The sequence below is a fragment of the Pristis pectinata genome, chromosome 5, assembly GCF_009764475.1.
Source record: "Pristis pectinata isolate sPriPec2 chromosome 5, sPriPec2.1.pri, whole genome shotgun sequence".
Classification (NCBI taxonomy): domain Eukaryota; kingdom Metazoa; phylum Chordata; class Chondrichthyes; order Rhinopristiformes; family Pristidae; genus Pristis; species Pristis pectinata.
In genome coordinates this window covers 87,198,523-87,221,232 of record NC_067409.1, presented here as the reverse complement: position 1 = coordinate 87,221,232, position 22,710 = coordinate 87,198,523, and the positions used below count along the sequence as shown (strand labels likewise).

The window sequence follows — 22,710 nt, the reverse complement described above, 5'->3', positions numbered from 1 at the left end:
TGGTATTAAGATACTAATCAGTTGATAGAATATGGTCCTTCTATTTTATGCTGGTGTCAAATAATTTGATAGAATTATTTTCTCATGATAAATTTTATTTCTCCTGACCACTGGTGCTTTCAAAGAAAAACTTACATTGTCTTGCCAGGGGAATTTAAAGTGCTATTTAAATGCAAATTGTTGCTGAAATTGTTACATAGAAAAAGAGTTATGTTGCAGGTATACGTGGTATTTGGATGCCACTGATAAGGGTGCCACTTATGGGCCATCCTGGATGCTTTGAGAGGTGGTGAATAACCTAATGGTTTGCAAAGTCACTCTCAGAGTAGGTCTTTTCCTCTGAAATTCATTAGAGAACCAGATGAGTTTCCATGACAATTTGACCACTTTATGATCACTATATCTGGTCATTTGAACTCATGCACTTTAATTACTACTCCAGTAATAAAATTACTCTATCTCTATACTGTGATTATTACAGATGGACATTGTGATACTGCACATAAGCCCAAAGATAATATAAATCCAATACATGTCTGCAAACTCTGTTGTTCTATGCAATGATCATAGCAAGAACTTGTATTTGATTAGTACCTTTTAATGGAGAAAATTATCCCAAGGCAAGGTAACTAATTTCTTTCATTCCATTTGAAAGAATGGAAAGCTTTCTGCACATTGTGCACACTGAGCCACTTGGACATTATAACAATGCTACCAACTAAATGTTAAATAGAGGACAAACCCAAACACAAGGTATGATACTGAGTCAAGTAGGTCCAAGGTACAATTCCTGATCTGTGCTGGATTTGTGGAGCAGTACAGAGAGAATTACAGTTCTGTCATACTAGAATGAAGTCTGGCCACTCTCTTCTGACTGCAATTTAGTTATCCTGTGCTGGATATTTATGTTCATGGTTAAACTAGATCAGGTATGATTGTAAAAATTTAACACTGGTTCAGCATGACCGACTTAAATAATTTAGTATAGATTTTGGAGCAAGATATCATCAGTAGAGCACTGAGCTCCTGTCTTAAGGACAAGAGCAGGAACTCAACGGAAGAGAATAAAACCCACTTGCTCTGGACCACTTGAACATAATGCATTTCTTGATCAGACTGGTTTCCATTCTATTTTCACTGGTGGCTGTATCTTCAGAGGTCCAGGTCCAAAGCTCCAGAATTTCCTTCCTAATTTTTTTCTGCCCCACTCTCCCTCTTCTTCTTTAAGACACTTTTCAAAGCATTGGTCATGCTACTCTAATATGTGGTTCAATGTCAAATTTTGTTTGATAATGTTTCTGTGATTTCTTTCAATTTAAGGCAAGTTCTTGTTGTTCTGACAGTATCTTCCTTGAAGAAAACTGACTTTAAAAAAGCTGAACATTTCAATGTTTCCCATGTGCTCCAAGATCAAACTTCCACATGCAATATTGTCTTAAGCAATTTATAATAAAATTCTCTGATAAATTTGAAAAATAAACAATGGAGTGACAGATCAGACTTTAGGACAACAATCTTTAAACCAAGCACTTTTAAAAAATGCACAATGGTTTCTTCTGTTTTCAAAAAAATTACAAATATGCATTTTGTGTAATCTTATGAGTCAATGAATTGATCAAACAACTGGGCATATTTTTCTGCAAGCCTTCCTGTATGTTGTGCAGATTATCACAAGACCAAGGAGGAGAGGGTGAGGGCTCTCGTTTGATGACTGTGTGGACTAGATCATGACCTTTGAACTGCAGTGGTACTTTATATTCCTCCTGACCTGGGCCTTTATCCTGGATAATATGGCGGGGCAAGGCATGTGCTTGCAAACAGCCTGTGGGTTGATCACTGTGAGAGCAATGGGAATGGGTGGCTCTCTGTGAATTGAAGTGAACCATGTCCATTCCTTGCTTTGAAGGCCTACTGTGGTTGCAAGCACTGCCCATCATCCACACACCACTGCCCTTAGCTGTGCTGGCTCCACAGAATGGAGCTGGCAGGAGAGCCTTCAGCTTCTCACAGGGTGACAACTGCTCCAGTGTGTTGGGATCACACTTTAATTGCTGCTGTCCCGGAAAGCTCGCCACCATCTTTTTTCCCATTTCGCTGTCAACCCAGAGATGACTTGGAGATTCCAAGGGCCCACCTAGCCCATTGTGCAGTTCCACATTGTACTCGCTTTTGATTTGCACCCCCTGGAACATGTCTGCGCTGTTACAGTACTCCGCGGGAAGATCCCTTGACCTTTGACTAATGGGATTGCACATTGCCGTAACACCTTCTGATTTGCAGCTTTCAGCTGGGTAGCTCTCCAGGTTGGTAGAGTGCAGGTTGAACAGTTGGCTCTGCTGCGTCTTTTCTCCAGCAGCCCGGAAGTTCTGGACTATATTTTGAAAGCTGGAGGTCTGTGTGTTATCCCTGAGCTGAGGCTCAGATAGCAGTCTACTTCTGCCACAGAAGCCTTTAGCCACTCGAGCGGGATTATTATTCGTTCTGCCCACGGGCCTTAGAGGCTGCGGATTTGATGGGCCTCTGCTATACTCTGATACCCATAAGTCGTCTGCAATGGAAACCTTGGCAGGTCTGGGAAATGATGTGCTAAAATTGAGGGGCTCGTTCAGGTTGACACCACCATCATTTCTAACAGGCTCATATTTCTCTTCTCTTCCTTCTTTTGTTGGGGCCTGGTCATACAGTTGTTTTAATTGCAAAGATATATCACTGCAGTTGCTGTACACAAATCCATTGGTGCTGCTTGATTGGTCAGTGCTTGACTGGGTCCTCAGATGCTCTTCCTTGGATCTCTCTGTGTCCCTGTGGGAAATCAGAACCATGAATATATCACTTAGACAACATGCTGCTGTGCTGTTAACCAGTTTTCCCATACATTTCCCCAACACTTTAAATATTTACTTTTAAAACAAGCATTCACTAACATTAGTCGAAGTAGCCACAACCATTAACCACTTTCGTTAATGTCACCTTCAGTGTTGCTTGTTCCAGTGTTTTACATGTGACATATTTTAGGGCTAGAAATTTTTGGGCTTATTATTTCACACCTTGTCAATACAAGAACATATAAGTAAATAAATAAGTCAGCAGCATCTCATTAATGTTGAATTAAATGAATACTTAAACCCAGCTAGACTACTTCAGGTAGTGTAGGGTTACAACAATGATGACAACACCTTTAATAGAACAAACATGTCCCACGGTGATCACAGAGGCATTATGAAAAATACTGCTTCTGAACCACACAAGGAGATTTAAGGCACTTGGCTTGAAGCTTGACCAGAAAGATAGGTCTTAAGGAGCATAAAGTCATAAATCATACAGCATGGAAACAGGCCCTTTGGCCCATCGGTGTGGTTGTGTGAGGAGAAGCCATTGCTGGTGATTCACTGGCTTTGACTGGATATATAAGAATGTAGTCCTATCAAGGTGTAAAATGATGCTGAGGTATTGGAGGCAAATGGTGTGGTCAACTGTGTCAAGGGCCTCAAACTGGTTGAGAAGGCTACCCTCATCACAATCACAATCGCCTTTGAATAGAGCTGTTTCAATACTGTGACAATGGAGGAAATTTGATTGGAGGGATTCAGAAATGGAGATCCAGGTAAAATACAGACAGATTTGAGAAGCTACAACTAACTGCAGATTAGAAGACATCTGGAAACAATTGGGCAAAAAGCCTAGATTACCCAAGAATTAAAGATAAATCCTTAGAGCACTGCTGCAAGTGATTTAAGAAATAAATCATCAGATATGAAGAAAGTTTGTGCCCTTTTTTAACTTCTTTTAATGGTTTTACTTACTTGTTCAAACACAACATGGAGTCCGAGAGATATTATAACTGAGGAACAATTCCAAAAGAAATACTATGTATAAATAGCTAACTTACTTGAGTTCCTCTTGAGGCACTGTGGCATATTCCGCAGATTTGTTCCTATGGGGAAGATGGCCATTAGCTTGGAACCAAACCCACTGACCTTCTTTAGTGAGCACTCTGAAGACCGTGAGGCCATTTTCTCCAGTGTTCATCCCTGTGGGAACATGAACATTTTTGAAACAAACATGATCCGAGTCACTCCATTCAGGATTCCTGTACTTAACTGCATTGGAAAATGTTTGCTCCATGGAGTGCAGAGCAGAGAATCTACCTGACAACAACTGACACAGCACTTTTAAAGTAGTACTTCATCCAAGATGCTTCACTAGAGTGATCATCATAAAAATATTTCAACAAGGTGCTTGAGGAGATAGTGTCCAAAAGCTTGATCAAAGGGGCAAGTTTTAGGAGGAAAGGGCCAGGGAGGTTTAGGGACAAACTTACTTCGGATTTGGTTCTCTGCACGGCACAGCGCATCCGTAAAGTGGAGGTAATGGCAACCTGATATTGTTCGGTGCTCTGTGTCTGACCATCCTGCAATTGCTTTGCCCCTGGGTACATCACAAAGGGATACAAGTTACTTTAGAGTTATGTAATTCTCTTCCTCGACTGGATTTGGCTAGGTGTTCGGTTCTGAGCATCACACCTCAGTAGCTGAAGTGGGGCTTGAATTTTTTTTTATTTTAACATATAAAAGCCAAAAGAAAGCATCACTGAAAATATATCTTGAAAATCAATTTTATTTTCACCAACTAATCTCTGTGCAATGAATAAATATGAAATATACAGAATTCACACTGTCTTTCATTTTGTTTTAAAAAGACCATACATGCCTTTCAAAAATGCTTATATAATCTACTGACCAGTCCCATTTGTCTGTGGACGGGATGGTGACGACAGAAGCAAAACCAGAAAGCTATGTGCAACTACATGGAAGAAAATTATGATTTTGTGATATTGTTACTATAACCAATTTCAATTTAGTTGCATTATACAGAAATTATAAGTTGAAGAATCTTAATATATGAACTTTTTCAATAATTGAAAATACCCAATTTACCACGGTAAAAAAATGAAAAAGAAATCCCCACAAATAGAATCATAAATTTAAAAAAATCAAGCTCTAATTATAAGAAGAGGTTACAAAGGGTGAAGTAATTTGAGATGTTGAAGACAATTTGACAGAGTTGACAGAAACCATTTCTTTTGTTGGGAAGTTCAGAATAAGCAGGCTTATCCTTAAAATTAGAAGTCATGACACAATACTTTGCACAAACAATAATGAAAATCTACAGCTGTCTCCCACATGAAAACTGTTGGGCTATGTTATTTAGCATTTTAAAGATGAGGTTAATAGTTTTTAGCAAGGGAAGACCATTAAAGATTTCAGTACCATGGCAGGTAGATGGATTTAAGGTGATGCTCAACTGTGATTGAACTGAATGGTGGAGAAGGCTGGAAACTGAAGAAATTTGCATTCTGGGGCTGGGTTCTGGGACACTTTCTCTATTATACAAAAAAAAGGTGATCTGGGGTCCTGACTGTCCAAAGCCATGGAGGCAGACCTTCCAAGATGAATACTATTAGCACATTTTAGGTAGAAGTATTGTAGGTGTTTGCCCTGGGTGAACAGGTGCAGCAGTTCCACTGACCAAAACCACCAAAAAAATACTGCCTCCAAGGGATTTGAAGCTCAAGGAGATCTTTAGCTCCAAATGATGAGGAATCAATTCCTCCAGCTCTGGACTCTCCATGAGATTCAGACATTCCAATTTCATTTCAGCCATTTCATCTTCCCTTGTGTACAGCTTCTACAGACACCTAACTTTTGTGGAAGGTACTCTGGAAGGTCAGGCTCACAAAATTAACAATGAACTTCTGCTAAAAGTTCACTGGATGTACTGTGAGATGCCACACGACATCAAACTCTGTCTTAAAGACTTAAACAAGCTGAATTTACACAGCACACTTAACTCAATTTAAAAACATAAATCACAAGCATAAATTGGATGTCATTGTGATATGCTTAGATACCCTGATATAAAATTAAAAGTGCTTTCTCTACAGGTCTGCAAGTAAGTGAAAGAAGAAGAACCAACAAACAAAATTTGACACTGAGCAAATGAAGGCGATATTAGGGGAGATGAGCATAAGTTTTGTTAAAGAAAAAGGTTTCAGAGAGCATCTTAAAGCAGAAAAGAGAACTGGAAATGAGGCTCTACAAAAGGAACACCAGAGTTTAGGGCCCTTGGCAGCTGAAAGCACTGAAGCCATTGGCAGTCCAATGAAAATCATTGTTGTGTCAGAAGCAAGGACCTTACATTTTCCCCTACCTACAGATGTTGCCAGGCCTGCTCAGTATTTCCTCTTTTCATTTCAGATTCCCAGCTGCTTTGTTTTGGTATAAACAATGAATCAAGTTTAGCAGGAAATAAAATGAATGGAAACAAGGACAAAATTGAGGTGGCACCATTTTACTTAAGCTTGTGTTGTCCATAAGAAAAGTGTAAAAATCATCTCCAAGCAGAATAATTGTTGGGTTTTGTAGTTTTTCATTTTTGCTAGAATGCAAGTTTTATACTTGTGGACTTCCAGTTGTCAACAGCAGATGGTGATGTTGATCCTGATACATTTGTTTGGTGAACATATTCCTTTGAAATATTTCGATTATGGGGAGGAGGTGGGGAACTTGGAATTAGAGACAAGGGACTGAAGGAAAACAGAAAAGGCTTTAAACACTGACCTTGGCATCACCTGTGTACAGACAAGGTGATGTTTTGTATTTGCCAAAAAACTGCTGACTTTGGTTTTGGCTGTCACAATTTTAACAAAATGAACTTATCTCTTCAGCCAATATACAGCTCACTGGCCAATAAATCACATTTGAGCAGGAAAAGCCAGGAAGAAGTAAGAGTCCTTCAGAAAGCAGGGACAGAGATGTTCAACAGGTAACAAATCCCTTGATACCCTTACTCAATATCATATTATCTGCTCTTCCCACCTCCCACTCCCCACAACCCAGGCACACAGTTTTCCATAACCTGTGAGATGCAGCACTTTACACTTGAACCAGGTCATGATTCAGTCCCAAATGTTTCTGTGGGGGAGAATGGGATGAGGAAATGTGAGGATAGGTGAAGGGTGGGGATTCAAGAGAGTGAAGTGAAGGTGATACCTTAATTGTTCTGGGAGCCAGCTGGTGCTGTTCAGCCCTTGCTGAATCCTTGAAGGACAACTTCCAATGTTAACTACTCTGTTTTGTCAGTATCTGAGGTCAGCGAAGGTAGGGGAGAGGGCTGGGGTGGGATGTTGGGAGGAGGAGGAGGCGTGGCAGTAGCAGCAACACCACGGCCTCAAAATTGGAGCATTTGTTTATGTTTTTTCTGTTCAAGTTGTGTGCATCAGTGCCCTTTTGTTCTCATTAGTTCCCAGTAGCAATCATTTCCAGGTCAATTAGCTCTCATTGGGAAATTGGCCCTGGCACTACCTTGCACGATTCCCTCTCAGTGGCTAACATTTGCCCAGCGGCTGTCGTGCAGCTTCAGGACAGAGTTTTGTACGGCAGCCATTTCTGTGCTTACTAAACTAAATTGGTGAATAAGGATACAACCTACGGTTTTGCTTATCAATTATACTAAAGGGAACAAACTCTGATGCAGACCAGCAATGAGACGAGAATGAAAGGATTCCCGGTTAATTCACAGCCTCCACAACCTAAATTTTCATTGCTCATGTCTAGGAGGATCACTGTGCCTCTGTGATAATTGCAGCAGTTTCAGGTCGTGCACCTCAGTGCAATTTGCTGCGATGTCTGTCAGACTGGCCTGGAACCTTGCAGTGATGTGGGGCCACTCATTGCATAAGACCAAATCGGTGCACTGCATTACACGCTGTCCGTTTCCATCTGCCTGTGTTTTCCCTCATCTCTCTGGCAGCCTTTTCCTCAGTAGTTCTGAGGCTGCCATGCAGAGAGGCTCTTTAAGGCGTGACCACCTTCTCAGAGTCCAGCACAGCAGTGATGTGATGGCTGTGAGGCCATGAATCAGTGTGCAACCTTTAAAGTAATTTTGTCCAATGCTTTCAGGACACTCAAGTGGGCAATAGCACTACACGCACTGAGAGTGTACTCCAATCTCTAAGCAAAACCATCATAACTATTGTGTTCATTCCATTTCTGATTGCTACATCCAGAGAAATGTTACCAATGTACAGTACAGATAATGATGTGTTTATATTACTGAGCTAGTGGTTCTGAGGCTTATTTCAATGTTTAAATTTCAACATGGCCTTTTGAGAATTTAAAGTTACTTTTTTAAAAAATCTGAAAATAAAAAGCTGGGATCAGCAAAGGTGGTTTCACTGTGCTTAGTTTTGAGCTTCATTCCTATGCACTTAACAAGACCAACAGGTCAAGAAAAACCAACACCACAAAGAAATTAAAGCACAAGGAGTAAATGACAGTCTTGCTTGTGATAAGTGCGATTCATATTAATAAATATGGAATGATTAATAGGGCTATTATAAGGTTTTTTAATGTTTTTATTATTTATTATTTACACAGGGGTTGCTAGTCAGGCCAGCATTAATTGTCCACTGCTTTTCCCTAATTAAACGGTTTGCTAAGCCACCACAGTTAAAAGTAAACCACAATGGTTTGTGACCCCAGAGTTACGTAAACCTCAAACCTGGTGTGGGTAATAGGTAAACTCTGTAAAGGACATTAGCAAGCTGTTGGACATTTCTGATCTAGAGTAAAGACACCCAAACAATGTCCAACAGGCAGAAGCCCAAGGCTCTAGTACACAGCGGAACAGGCCCAACCTATGCGATCATCCACCATTGTGGAAGAGTTACTGCAGCAGTGGTCGGAGAAAGGATTATCTGGAGAATGGGGTATGGACATCCAGGAAGTTCAGCCAGATGATGGTGGGAGTGGGAGGAGGTGGGAATGATAGTTAAAAAGGAAAGTTATGGAGGACACCTTCCAAGTACATGTCAGAGTCTCTAGCAGCAGAAGGAGAGGGGTAGCACTTTATCTAACCCTGAAAAAGACCTCAGATTAAGACCTTCATTGTTTATGTGGTACTCATATGCAGTCACAAAGCTTCATTGATGGCCTTGGTGAATTATCATCTCGCAACCATTTTCATCTATGGTCTTCTGTTCCAATCTGAAAATGAATTTCAAAGCACAACACCTGGGCCTCCTGATCCTTAGAACCTTTTGTAGAATGCCTATGCTCAAACAGATTTTGAGACAAAACCTTTTATTGTCATCAGCTTTTTTGTTCAGATTTTATCAAACTAAACTCAAATCCTCCAACGGTTCAAGTGCAATGCAAATTCACGTTCTCTAGATTACTAGTTTAGTTATGTGAGCACTACACAACTGGACCCAAGTCAACACTGACAATTGCACACCAGATTCATGTGAACTTAAGCCTTTTTGTGGATCTTTTTGTAAAATATTAAGATGAAAATCAAGTGTTTTTTTAAGATTAATATGGTTGCCTTATTTCTTTGTTAAATGAGAAGTGGCAGATCCTTACTAAGTAAATATACTCATGCGACAGGGTTACCTGTATTGTGTGCTTGTCTGCAAGCTAACAATTTCTATTAGATTGACCTAAATGATCTCAAACATTAAACACAATTTCTGTTCTGAGATACTTTATTAATTAAACCCCACTTCATAGAATCATTGATTTGTAATGCACAGAAGCAGGTCATTTGGTTAACCAGGTTTGCACTAGTTCTTTGGAAGAACTATTCAACTAGTCCCACTTCTGTTGATTTCCTTCAAAAGCCTGAAACCTTTTCCTTTTCTCATGTATATCAAATACCCTTGTGAAAATTACACATGAATCTAGCTCCACCACCCTTTCAGGCAGCCATTTCCAGATGACTGGGACTTTGTTACTTACTTTGCACCAAGTGTCATGGGGCTGAGATCAAGCCTGTGTTTGTTCTTGAGGAGCAAGCTCTTCAGCTTCATTTCACCGATGGATGGGAGCAGCAGAGGTACAGCGATACAAAACAAGCCCAACTGTGGTGGAAGGGCAGCACCAGACCTGTCTTTCTTCCTCTGTCCCTGGAGGTACTTTAGTCTGCCTTGGAACTGCATCGTCTATTGTGAGGAGGAGGGATTGGGAGATGGAGTAGAGAGGGAAAGAACTCATTGAAAAAAGTTGATGAACATGAAGTCTGATAACAGAAATTAGTTAAGAGGAAACTAGGCATGTCGTCCCTTGAATGAAGATAACTAAGGGTGACCGAAAAAAGATGTTTAAAGAATTTGATAGGGGAGATGGGAAGAAACTATATTTGATAATGGAGATCAGCGCATGAGGGCATAACCTTAAAATTAGAGATGGGCTGGTGAGTAATGATGTGAAGAAGGGCTTCTTCATACAAAAGTTAGTGCAATTCTTGTACTCCCTTTTCCAAAAAGGTGCTGGGACAACTTTATATTTCAAATTGAGATCAATAAATTTTACTGAGTGAAAACATTAAGGATTATGGAACTACAAGGTACAGATCATCCATGATCTAATCGAACAATGGATGACCTACAAGGAGTGCACTGGAGCAAGAGAGAAATAAGAAATGAAGTTGAGGCAGCAGGAAGAACCAGAGAGAGTGAGGAGGGAAAGATCCAAGGGGTAAAAGGTGCATAGGAGAGAGAATTATGTTGGAGAAAAAGTAAAAATTTGATAGCAAGTATCAAAAGTCCTAAACTGCTTCGATAGAAGAATGCTGCTCTGTTAAACTAAGGCATGTTTCATGTAAGTGGGCACAGCAAGTGTTACATGTTGCCAACTTAACCCTATCCCCACAAGAGTTCTGCACCACCAGGTTATAATGTGGAACCTCTCCCTCAGTACATTAATGATCCTTGCCTCAAATAATCCACATGGATTATTTGAGGCAAGGTTCATTAATGCACTTAGGGAGAGGCTAATTGATGGAAAGGAATGGAAGGGTGTCATGATAGTAAGATGAACAAGGCAAAGCAAGAGTCTCATGTGAAGCATGTACATGTGTATGTATGAGCTAGATTGAATGGCTTGTGACTGTGCTGTACAGTTTGCTTTAATGTCTGTGCAATATCCTTCGCCAACATTTCATTGCCACTTTTGGTTTTGTGAGCTAGCAGTAGTTGTTACTTGTTGAAATAAAGAGCTGTGATTTTAAATTGGAGGTACTCCACAGAAGCTATTCAGAAGGATGCATACTGAGTGACGTAAATCTTCCCCAAACTATCAATTAATTAACTTTAAGCAACGTGAATATCACATCAGACAGGTAATTACCTGGGCTGCAATGAGTGAAAATGTCACACTCTTAATACTAATCCTGTTGGGAGGTGTGGTGGCTGTGGGAAGGCACTGTTTTAGAAAGACCACAAAATCCAATTGCTATTAAGTAAACACAGGGCGATCTGTGGTTGGAAGAATGACAATTTTGGATTTATTATTTTATTTTTCCAAGTGATAGTTTAATGTAGGTAGAAGGCCCCTTTGTACAATCATATCTGCTGTGTGAGGCTTCAGAGGGATCTGTGATGGATCTGACACATGCAATTGAAAACTCCACACCATAGCATTAATTGTAGGCTCTCAATATTAATTTCACAGTTTCTATCTTAAATCATTTGGCAGGTGGACTTTCTTTCTCTTGCACGTCATCCTCAGCTGTTAACCTACCAGGAATCCTGAAGTGCTGTCCAGTAGGCAACGCACTCGGATGACAAAACAACGGTTCAGGAATGGAGAAAATTCCGGTGGCAGAACTTTTGGGTCGTAAGCTTTGAAAGAACCCAGGTACTCTTCACCTAAAATTGGATGATAGCACTATCACACATCTTGCACCAGAAGATCATCTGTCGTAAAGTCGTACAGCACAGAAACAGCCAACCTTTCCCTCAATGTCAACAAAACAAAAGAGCTGGTCATTGACTTCAGGAAAGGGGGCGGTGTGCATGCACCTGTCTACATCAATGGTGCTGAGGTCGAGAAGGTTGAGAGCTTCAACTTCCCGGGAGTGAGCATCACCAACAGCCTGTCCTGGTTAAATCACGTAGTTGCCACAGCCAAGAAAGCTCACCAGTGCCTCTACTTCCTCAGGAGGCTAAAGAAATTTGGTTTGTCCCCTTTGACTCTCACCAACTTTTACCGATGCACCATAGAAAGCATCCTATCTGGATGTATCACAGCATGGTATGGCAACTGCTCTGCCCAGGATCACAAGAAACTGCAGAGAGTTGTGGACACAGCCCAGCGCATCATGGACACCAGCCTCCCCTCCTTGGACTCTGTCTTTACCTCTCGTTGTCTTGGTGTAGCAGCCAGCGTAATCAAAGACCCCACCCACCCAGGACATTCTCTCTTCTCTCCTCTTCCATCGGGTAGAAGATACAGGAGCCTGAGGGCACGTACCACCAGACTTAAGGACAGCTTCTACCCCACTGTGATAAGACTATTGAACGGTTCCCTTATACAATGAGACGAACTATGACCTCATGATCTACCTTGTTGTGACCTTGCACCTTATTGCACTGCACTTTCTCTGTAGCTGTGACACTTTACTCTGTACTGTTATTGTTTTTACCTGTACTACATGAATGCACTCTGTACTAACTCAAAGTAACTGCACTGTGTAATGAATTGACCTGTATGTTCAGTTCGCAAGACAAGTTTTTCACTGAACCTCGGTACAAGTGACAATAATAAACCAATACCAATACCAATACTTTGGCCCACCACATCCTTGCCGAGCTTTTTACCCCTCTACACTAATCCCATGTGCCTGCATTAAGGTTGTATCCTTTTGTGCCTTGTCTATTTAGTATCTGTCTAAATGCCTCTTAAATTTGGCAATTGTAACTGATTCCACCACCTCCTCTGGCAACATGTTCCAGATATCAGTTACTCTCTGTGTAAAAAACTTACCCCCTCAGGTGCCCTGTAAAAATGCCTTCCTCGCACCATAAACCTATGCCTTCTTGTTTTTGATGCTTTTGATATTTCAAGAGACAAAACAATAGCTGAACAGATAGGAACCATCAGCCATTTGGTGTATTTTTGTTTATGTGGTGCATTATCACACATTTGAGAACATCCCAAAGTGCTTTATGTCAAATGAGTTATAATCATTATTGATTGGTGACTGAACAGCAACCATTTTGAATGCAATTCATCTTAGTGGTGTAGCTCAAGGGAAGAATGTTGGCTGAGATGGAGGAACAATTCCCTCTGCTCCATTTCAAATAGATCTGCAGGATCTTTAACATCCAGCTTTATAGACAGGTCCAATGCCAATTTAATATCCCTCAGACTAAGCAATAGGGCCTCAGACTAAGCAATATTCACAAAATACTGTAATGAGTTGTCTGTTTAGATTTTGAGCTCAAGTCCTGAAATGGAGCTTGAACCCAAAATCTCCTGACCTCGAAATGAGATCAACTGAGCCAAACTGACTTATAATTTATCATTTGTCCCAAAGAAATTGTGAGTTTAGACCTCTATCAACCACCACAATCCACTTCCTCCAGTCCCCAAACACTAATCATAGCAATCAATATTTAATCTGTCTGTATTTGTAGGCTAGTTCTTTGTAGCAAACCTTGAAAATTAACAGATTACAATATAAACCACCACTGGATGTCATTTTGACTGTATGAGAGTGCAAAATGGGGCAATAGGGAATTGGTAGAACCACTGAACATCATCTTTTCATTCAAAGTCAATGCAACTGAATATTGGGAGGGAAATAAAAGTCAAAGTGACTCACATTCAGTGGGCCTCCCAGCCTGAGGTGACCTTGAGCTACACTAGATTTCATCCCATTCTTTCTGTGGGCTCTTAATATCAGCTGAAGTAAATCCATATGTTTGCCAAAATATGCTATGAAAAATGAATGGCACCATCATCTATTCGTGCAATCACAAACTAGTATTTTACTGTGACTGTAAAATCCAAGGGACACTCCTTGCACTTGACTTTACACTATGAGAAGGAAATAGTTTGAATGTACTCACTATTAGCTCCCTGCCCCGGAGGATCCTGCCCAGACACCTGCTGCGGTGGATTCATGGCCCAGTGTAGCTGCCTCTGGAACTCCTGTCGATCATCGACGTGGATGAAGTCGTACACGCTCTGGTGCATCACGTCAGTCTGCAGAGACAAAAGTAGACAAGTTACATTGAAGCTGGCACCAATCAACAGAAATCAGGTTTTAGGTTAATGATGGTGCAAATCAAATTAATCATGGGAGGGTAAAGATATGATAGGATGGAGAAGATATACCAGGTCCTGCATTCGATATAAAGATCAGAAAATCAATATCATTCCCGGTTTTCTCTAGAATAGTCTTAAGTATTCATTTAGGCAATGAAAAATAAATGTTCCTTCCCTAAACATAGGATCAAAAACTGGGGGACTTAAAGTAAATGGTAGAAGGATTAAAAGGCAGATGAGGGAAAAAAATGTTCAGCCAGAGGTTAGTCGGGGTCTGGAACTCATTGCATGAAAGCTTGGTTGATGCAGCACAGGCATAAAGTGCAAAATGGCCTTCTTCTTTGTCATAAATTTTCTATGATTCTATAATTCTATTCCTCTTTGGTCTCAGTGGGGAATGATCCCAGTAACAGAGAAGGGAAAATGAGGCCGAGGCCAATTGTATCAAAACTTCATTCTCCCAAAACTACCTGAAATTCCTGGGATCATGGGAATTTTCTTGGCTTTTTATTCACATGGGCATTACTGGAAAGACCAACATTTATTGCATGTCCCTAGTTGCCTTAAGAAGATAGTGAAATACCTCATTCCTGAACCTCTGTGGAAAGTGCAGTGATAATGCTTTCACAGTTTCATCATGTTAATAGCTAGAGACTACCTTGGTCTTGATCCAGTAACAATGCAAGCAACATGTTTTTAAATGAGGATTACGTATGACCTAGGGGTCTTGACACGGTGGATATGAAGAGGATGTTTCCTCCTGTGAGGGAACATTGAACTTGAAATCACTGTTAAAAAAATAAGGGGTTGTCCATTTAAGGCAGAGATGTGACAAAATCTTTTCTCTGGGAGTCATTAGTCTCTGGAACTCTCTTCTTCAAAGGGCAGTCAAAGCAGATCCTTTGAATAATTTTTAAGGCAGAGGTAGATAGACGCTTGAGTTAAACAGAAGCATAGAATTAAAGTTATAGTCAGATCAGCCATGGTCTCATTGAATAGTGCAGCAGGCTTGAAGGCTGATGGAGACAAGAAATTTCTGCAGATGCTGACTACTTCCGCTCCTAATTTGTATGTTTGTATGAAAACTGGAGGTGGCAATATTCGTATGTACCTGCTTCCCATTTTGTTCTTGAGCATGGATATTGCAGATTTGGAAGGTGTTGTCAAAAAAGTGTTGGCAATGTACTGCAGTGCATCTGGAAGGTAGTACACACTGTTGTTAGCATGCAATGATGGCAAAGGGAGTGGATGTTCTGGTTTGGCTTGGCTTGTTTCAAGGCTAATGTACACCAGTGAGATGCTTTAGTCTGTGGATATCTGTGTCTGTGATGTCATAAACTTATGAGTTAGGATGCACTGTGTGCTTTTTAATGCATTGTTTGGTGCTGATATATATTGATTTGGATTATATGGTATCAAATGGATTAAGGAATGTGGGGGGAGTGGCAGGTATATTGGCAAGACAGTCTCAGTGTTGGATATGCATCCCAACAATACTCATCAGCTTATGAAATCAACAAGTTGAATGAACGTGTTTCATTGTAGGGATGCTACATATCTTACTCATGTTCCTCTACACCACCCTTTGTGTGATAGCATTGTGTGATCTGAATGGTGTGCACTGAGTGCTGGGAAATTATATTCTGGTATGCAATGTTCACTTCTGTACACTGGATGATGGTGATACATTTATATATATGTATAGGTGTCCACTGTATGGTGCATTTTAAGTGCTGGTGCTGGACCGATGAAGGGTCCCGACCCAAAACATCAACTGTCCATTTCCCTCCACTGATGCTGCCTGACCCGCTGAGTTCCTCCAGCATCTTGTTTGTTGTTGGTGATTTATATTCAGTGTGCTTAATAGTGTATCATATATGCTTAATAGTGGTGGCTTACATACTGATGTGGACTAAATGGTGCACACTGGGAGTTGGTGATGCAGATACTGGTGTATACTGGATAATAGTGATATACTGGTGTGCATTGACTAGTAGGGACTTGGTGATGTGATTTATATTGTGTAGATGGTATATGCTAGGTGATGGTGATTTTATGTACTGGCATCCAAAAGCAAAGTTTCACACCTGGATCACGCCATCTTCAGTTTGCAGCTAGTGTCAGCCCATTAGGCTAAGCCCTATATCTTCAGCAGGAGAAACAAGATAAATCCACCTGAGTCAGTTACACTTGGTAACTGGTAACTGAGCCTAGTGGCATAGACCTGAGTTTAGGTTATCTCACTGCTGATTGAATAAAGGACTGGGATGTAGGAAAACAAGAAAGGTTTAGAAATTAGCATTATTAGCCATTCCCCTCTGGTTAAAGAAGTTTGTATATTTGGTGAATCAAAACCGTAATAATTGCTAACTTTATCATAAGATCCTCTCACTGTTTATCACTTTCCTCTCATCGTGAATAGATGAGACATGTTCTAGTCATCTAATAGAACATGTCTCATCTTCTAATAGATGAAATAAAAAAGCCTACATTTATAAGATAAGATATTTATTTATTAGTCACATGTACATCGAAACACACAGTGAAATGCATCTTTTTTGCATTACTGAGAATGTGCTGGAGGCAGCCTGCAAGTGTCACCACTCTTCTGGCACCAACATGCCCACTGCTCCTAATCTGTACATCTTTGGAATGTGGGAGGAAACCGGAGCACCCGGAGGAAACTCACACAGACATGGGGAGAACGTACAACTTCCTTATAGACAGCGACAGAATTGAACCCAGGCTGCTGGTGCTGTAATAGTGTTACGCTAACCGCTACACTACCATGTTATATTGCAGGTTTCACAACTTCAGTCCATCTCAAAATGCCCTGCAATTAGATTTCATGTTATCTGAAAGATTCTCACCATTGTAATGTTGGAAACCCTGCATTCCACGTGTTCAGAATAATAATTAAGTAATGACAAGAAAACTTGTTCCAGTGAGAATGATTGAGCAATAAATATTGGCCAAGGAAGTTCCTTGAAGAACACAGTGTTACCTTTTACAGCACCTAAGGCACCTAAATTCAGTGCTTCATTCAAGAAAAAATGCAATCAAAAATCACTTGGGCCATTGAAACTAGCAGAGAAGAATACTGCACTATCACACCTAACATATAGCAGCATGATCAGTCTCCTGCTGTGGTTAGGCTTTGGGTAAACACCGGCTGTGGCTCCCTCTTCTGATTAACTGTACTTTGCAATGGACTAAAATCTTTAAATAAAACTTGTTTTTCCCCTCCCCCTCCTCACTGACAGGAATGCTTTGGGTGATAGGGCTTTCCGAAATATTTATCATTCCCATATTTTCCAGAGCTGTGGCACGCTATGGGCTGAATAGCAGAAAACAATGACTGAACATTTGTACACGATTGTCACAAGTAGCCAACACTTGAAACACATCACAGAACATTGCAGCTGGCGGATCGAATGTCCATTGCATGAGACCAGCCTGTTGAAAAGGAGTCTGGAGTGTTTCTTCTGGCACAAGCTTGATATTATGCAAAGGTTGCAATTATAAGTAACCTACTGCAATTACCTAATATAACCTCACCTTCATCCTTATACGTCTTTCATTGAGCTGAACAGAAAAGTAGTCCTTAAACGCTAGATTCGTAGTTAATGCACTGAGTCCTGAGCAGTGCCGAAGCATTCAAATTCCAGCCTTTATCCAAAGAAAATGAACAAATCTTTTCTGTTTCTGCTATGAGTTTTACTGTCTCAAGATAAGTCCAGTTGCAAAAGCTCATCCCTGTCTTTAATAAATTAACCCCTGACTTTTCCAACACACATCGGTCAGTCTCCATTGATCCTTTCTCTGCAAACTGGAAGTCATCCAAAGTTCTGCTGCCTGTGCCCAAAATCTTGCCAAGTCCCGTTCACCCATTATCCTGGTGCTCACTGACCTATATTGACTCCATATTCAGCAATAACTTTTAAGTTCCTTTAGATCTACATTCCTGTGAGTTTCCAAGTTCCCAAACTCTGGAATCTGGTCCCTTAAACTCTGTAGCTTGCTGCCTCCTTTTCCACCTCTAAGATACTTCTTAAACCCTAACTCTTACCAAGATTTTGACCCTCTACAGTCAAATTTTAAATAAAACAAACTGCTGGCAACACTCAGCAGGTCATGCAGCAATCTGTGGAAAATGAAACAGAATTAACATTTCACTTCTGGACAAAGAGTCTTTGACCTGAAATGTTAACTCTATTTCCCTTTCTACATATGCTGCCTGACCTGCTGAGATATTTCCAGCATTTTCTGTCTTTATTTCAGATTTCCAACATTTTCAACTTTTGATTTTCATTTTGTTTGATAAAGCTCTTGTGAAACCCTTGGGATGTTTTGCTATGTTAAATATGCTGAATAAAGGGATGTTCAATTTTCAGAAGGACAGCAGATTCCAGTAATCACTGCATTCCACTGGTAGTTAACTGGTCCTGGGGCTCTTGCCAGCAATACTTCAAGGGGAAGTTCATGCTGCATACTGATCTTCTTTTAATTCCATTGAAAGTGTAGGGAACAATCTGACAGGCTGAACATTCTAACCCATTTCACCTCCCTCACCCCCACCCTGGAATATTTAAAATACCTCTTCACTGAGGTTTGACCAGTTTTAAACATCTCTGACTTAACAGCTTGATGATCATAAATGCCCTTTCTCACTGAGGTCCAGACAGCTATAGATTATGCCATTCGTGTGGCCTGGGTGATTTTAAGTATCTTCTCTCAATACCTCATCTGTATTTTTATCACCAACTCACTGACGTCCAGATGATTTTAAATACATCCTCTGACTGGATGCTGGTGTTTTTAAATACAGCTGTTGTATGTATTAATATGTGTAATGCCAATTGCGATGTATTTAATCACATGGGCTTCATTGTACACATCTCTGCCATCAAGTAAACCTGATGTAATTTGTAGATCCATCTGTGTTTCCTGTGCCTCACCCAGAAAGTTACTATGTTAGGAATTCACCAAAGTATGTATCTTATACTGGCAATGAGGACAGGCCCAGTGTGTTGCCCAAAGTTGCAAAGTTGTGAAGACAATTGATCAACTCAATACTTGTGATAGTAAAGTTAATCACAGTAATGTCAAAATGCAGATCAAAAGCAATGGAACACAACATTGAACTTGAGCTGGAAATTATATGCTCGTGCATGAGATCATTGGGTTAACACTCGCAACTGGAAGAAGGGAACGACGCAAGATGGAGGCACAGCTCCAGTCCAGTTACATCAGCAATCTTGGAGTCTATAATAAAGTGTAGGGCACCTTCAGGTCATACGTAGAACTAATGGAAATGTTTCTCAGGGCAAAAAATATAGTTAAAATTGATGGCATGGGCACAATTCTGTCTACCCAAAATAAAGCCATAGAGAGAAAGAAGGGAACAACCTCACTGATAGCAATAGTCACAGATAGTAAGTGACTTAGATCTGATGCACACAACAAAAAAGATATTTCATTTGGTGAGTTGATAGAGATTGCTGAGTCAATTTAACCCAGCACTCTTGGAGGTCATAGAAATATATAAATTTGCAACCAGAACTCAAAGGTCAGGCAAGGTTCAAAGTGATTAAACAGTGGCCTTGAAGAACTTGTCACAACATTGTAACTTTGGAGTGAGACAAAGTCATGTGTAGCTTAATAGATGAACAGATTTGAATGCATGTATAAAATAGCACATCAATGGAGATGGCTTCTGAAAATGCCAGGGTGTTTGGCTAGTGCATAACAGATGGGCAGAAGACAGTAGCAAAGGCAGGAGCTTTGCTGTTGAGCCCAGGTCATGTAAATGAAAATAGTACAAAAACCATGATGAACAGCAAAAGCTGCTGCTGGTATACTGGAGATCACTTTCACAGACATACCAAGAAGATGCTTTAATTGTAGAAGAAAAGGTACATAGCCTCAATGTCCAATGACAGATATATATGGCAAGGCACAATAGTATCAGCCAAGTGGGTTCACCAAGAAAGGGAAGTATTGACAAAAAGAAACTGCAAAGAAGAAGTCTCTATGACACTGAGGCTGGTAAATGGTCTGAAGAGCAAACTTGAAACAGTAGAGATGCCATTGTGGTATCAATAGGAAAGGCAGCAATTTTAAAGTTAAAATAAAATTTAATTACCTTTCTATCTATGTAAACTTTTACGTAGCTGCTGACTGATCTATCTTGGGTAGAAGTATATACAGGTATATCCTGATGCTGCGGTCATATGCCTTCTGTGGTTCCATTCCCCACAAAGTTCATCCTTTATCAACAGTTGATAGAATAGAGTTATGATCATAGCAGGGCCCAGCAGAGATCTGGCATGATATTGGACCATGCAAATAAGTATACAGCAAAATGCCATTTTTAGGAAAGATATACTCAGAGAATTAAAGAATAATTTGAAGAACATCTTCAGAATGAGTACTTTGCAACCATGTCTAGATAAGCTTCTGGAACCTCTGCAGAGGTGTTCAAAGACTCCCTTATTGGTATTAAGGGGCACAAGGGCTAAATACCCATTCATGTTCCCCACTGCAAGTGTAGAAATGACCCTCAACACCATGCCAGTGTGTCACTACTGTGAGAGAGAATGATGTTAGTGGACAGTTATTCAAAGTGAATTGTGATAAAACACATAGGTCATTGAATGCATAACAGAAGAATTTGTCATTTGGCTCACTGTGGTGACAGCTCTGTGTTCTTATAGAAAGCAGTTGTTCATACTCTTAGCCAGTTTTGTACCCATAGAACCACTCACAGGTGTCAAATTTGTTAATGTCTATCTTATGATGCAGTTCCCAAATGTGAGCAAATTTTAAAGAAAAACATGTCTCTTTTATTTTCCTATTTCCAGGCTCCATAGATAACTAATTCTAAGTGTTTTTTTTAACAGACTTTTGTAATTGAATATTTATTTTTCCAGAACAAAGCGTGACCACAATCATTTCCAGGTTGTCTGGTGTCATTCTGGAAGTTTGAGCAGTCTCTTCCAGGTACTGAGGCTCTTGGGATGACATCATTCCTTTGGCAATACTTCTTTTGGAGTAATGTGAGGAAACTTGGACCACATTGCCTGGGATGATGTGGTCTTCCCAACCCAGCCTCCAAATGGCATACATGCCAGCTAAGTCAATTACCCCATGATTACCCAAGTCCCAGGCCATAAAACCAGTTCTGTCCCACACCTCCAACCATCCATAATGTGGTTCCTCCAAACTCTTTCTCTCTCCTCATCATCTGTCCCTCAGAGCGAGGCTCCCTCTTATTGCCACAACACCCCCAACTGACACCCAATCATCCATCAGTGCCAGGTTCCCTGCTCCCTCAACCACCTACTGATCATCAATCACTTCTGGACAGAGGCTGCATTCCCTTATTCCCCCGCCAGCCACAACATACCCATGTGGCTGCCAGCAATCACATTCTCCTAAGCCTGCTCTTGGAACAGAGTACCAGGTGGCACTTTTTTAGAATTTAAGGGTGTGCAGTGTACGGTTAGTTGAACAATAATTTTTCTGTAGGTGGGCCAGCTCTTTCAGTCATTGGCATCCTACTGGCATGCCCATCCTCAGTTAAAATAAATATCAGTTGTATCTAATTTAGAATGATTTCTGAGCATTATTTGACCCTGACAGTAACCACTCCATGACAGGTCATGGTGGCCATGGACCAGGTCAAGATGATTCCCAGCAGGTCACAAGAAAGCAGGCCTCACCTCTCTTGTGAAGAGCTGCTTCCATGTGAGTGGCCCGTTCAATTCACCCTCCATGCATGAGCAAATGAACTTTGTAAAAGGGACATTGGACCAACTGAGAAGGAACAGCTTGGGATTATTCTCTGTAAGACTCTGTAAGACAGTGTCCCCCTCAGAGGGTGTTTGGTCCTCAGCTGACGTGCCTTATATTTAAGGAATGGAAGATCATAGATTTGAAACTCAAAGGAAGAATAGTAACATCACCTGCCTGAAAGTCACAGGCTTAGATATTCTTTAACTTGGTGCAAATTTTTATCTGAAAGTTACAGTTCACATTGAACATCAAATTTGCTGTTTGCCTTCTTTATGTAAGGTACGCATAAAGTCATCCAAACATGGACAGTCCTGTCAAAGAGTGTGTAACACAACACTCGATGTCACCTTCACAAGACAGGTGAGCCAAATTTGATGTAACTTGCAGAGGACCACCCTCACCTGGTCCATAGCCGAGTGGTCCACTGCATGGATATTCCTACTGTTCTGCCCCCTTTAAGATTAATACTCATCTCTGTCTCTTATCCTCCACCATACTCTGCCCAATCCCACTATGGGTATCCTGTTGATCCTCCACCATTAGTCCTCAGCCTGATCCATATCCTGCCCCAATGTTTCAACCTGATTTTTGTGGCCCACGAATGAAGCTCTCAACCTCCTTATACTACCCACCTCCTCACCAATCACTTTCAAAAACCACTTTGCCCAACCAGTGACCACAACCTACCTGACTCCTTCACCAGCTGGTGGCACAAATGGAGGTGAGGCCTTTGTGCATTTGTTCAAGGTTTCTGTGCAAGTCCCGTTCAATTGTGCATCAGTGGCCTCGTGGACAATGG

General features: G+C 40.8%; 1 protein-coding gene across 2 annotated transcripts in view; it reads right to left on the bottom strand.

The window, feature by feature from the left end:
• The window catches only part of LOC127570562 (aryl hydrocarbon receptor repressor-like), a 146,710-nt gene continuing 124,000 nt past the window's right edge, over positions 1-22,710 (bottom strand). For both annotated transcript variants that reach the window (XM_052016229.1, XM_052016230.1), the window contains exons 6-11: positions 13,916-14,051; positions 11,583-11,710; positions 9,801-10,003; positions 4,322-4,428; positions 3,890-4,031; positions 1-2,802 (exon numbers count right to left, since the gene is read on the bottom strand). In XM_052016229.1, the coding sequence (XP_051872189.1) occupies positions 1,572-2,802; positions 3,890-4,031; positions 4,322-4,428; positions 9,801-10,003; positions 11,583-11,710; positions 13,916-14,051 (1,947 nt within the window). In that variant the 3' untranslated portion in view covers positions 1-1,571. The remainder of the gene's footprint in view (positions 2,803-3,889; positions 4,032-4,321; positions 4,429-9,800; positions 10,004-11,582; positions 11,711-13,915; positions 14,052-22,710) is intronic.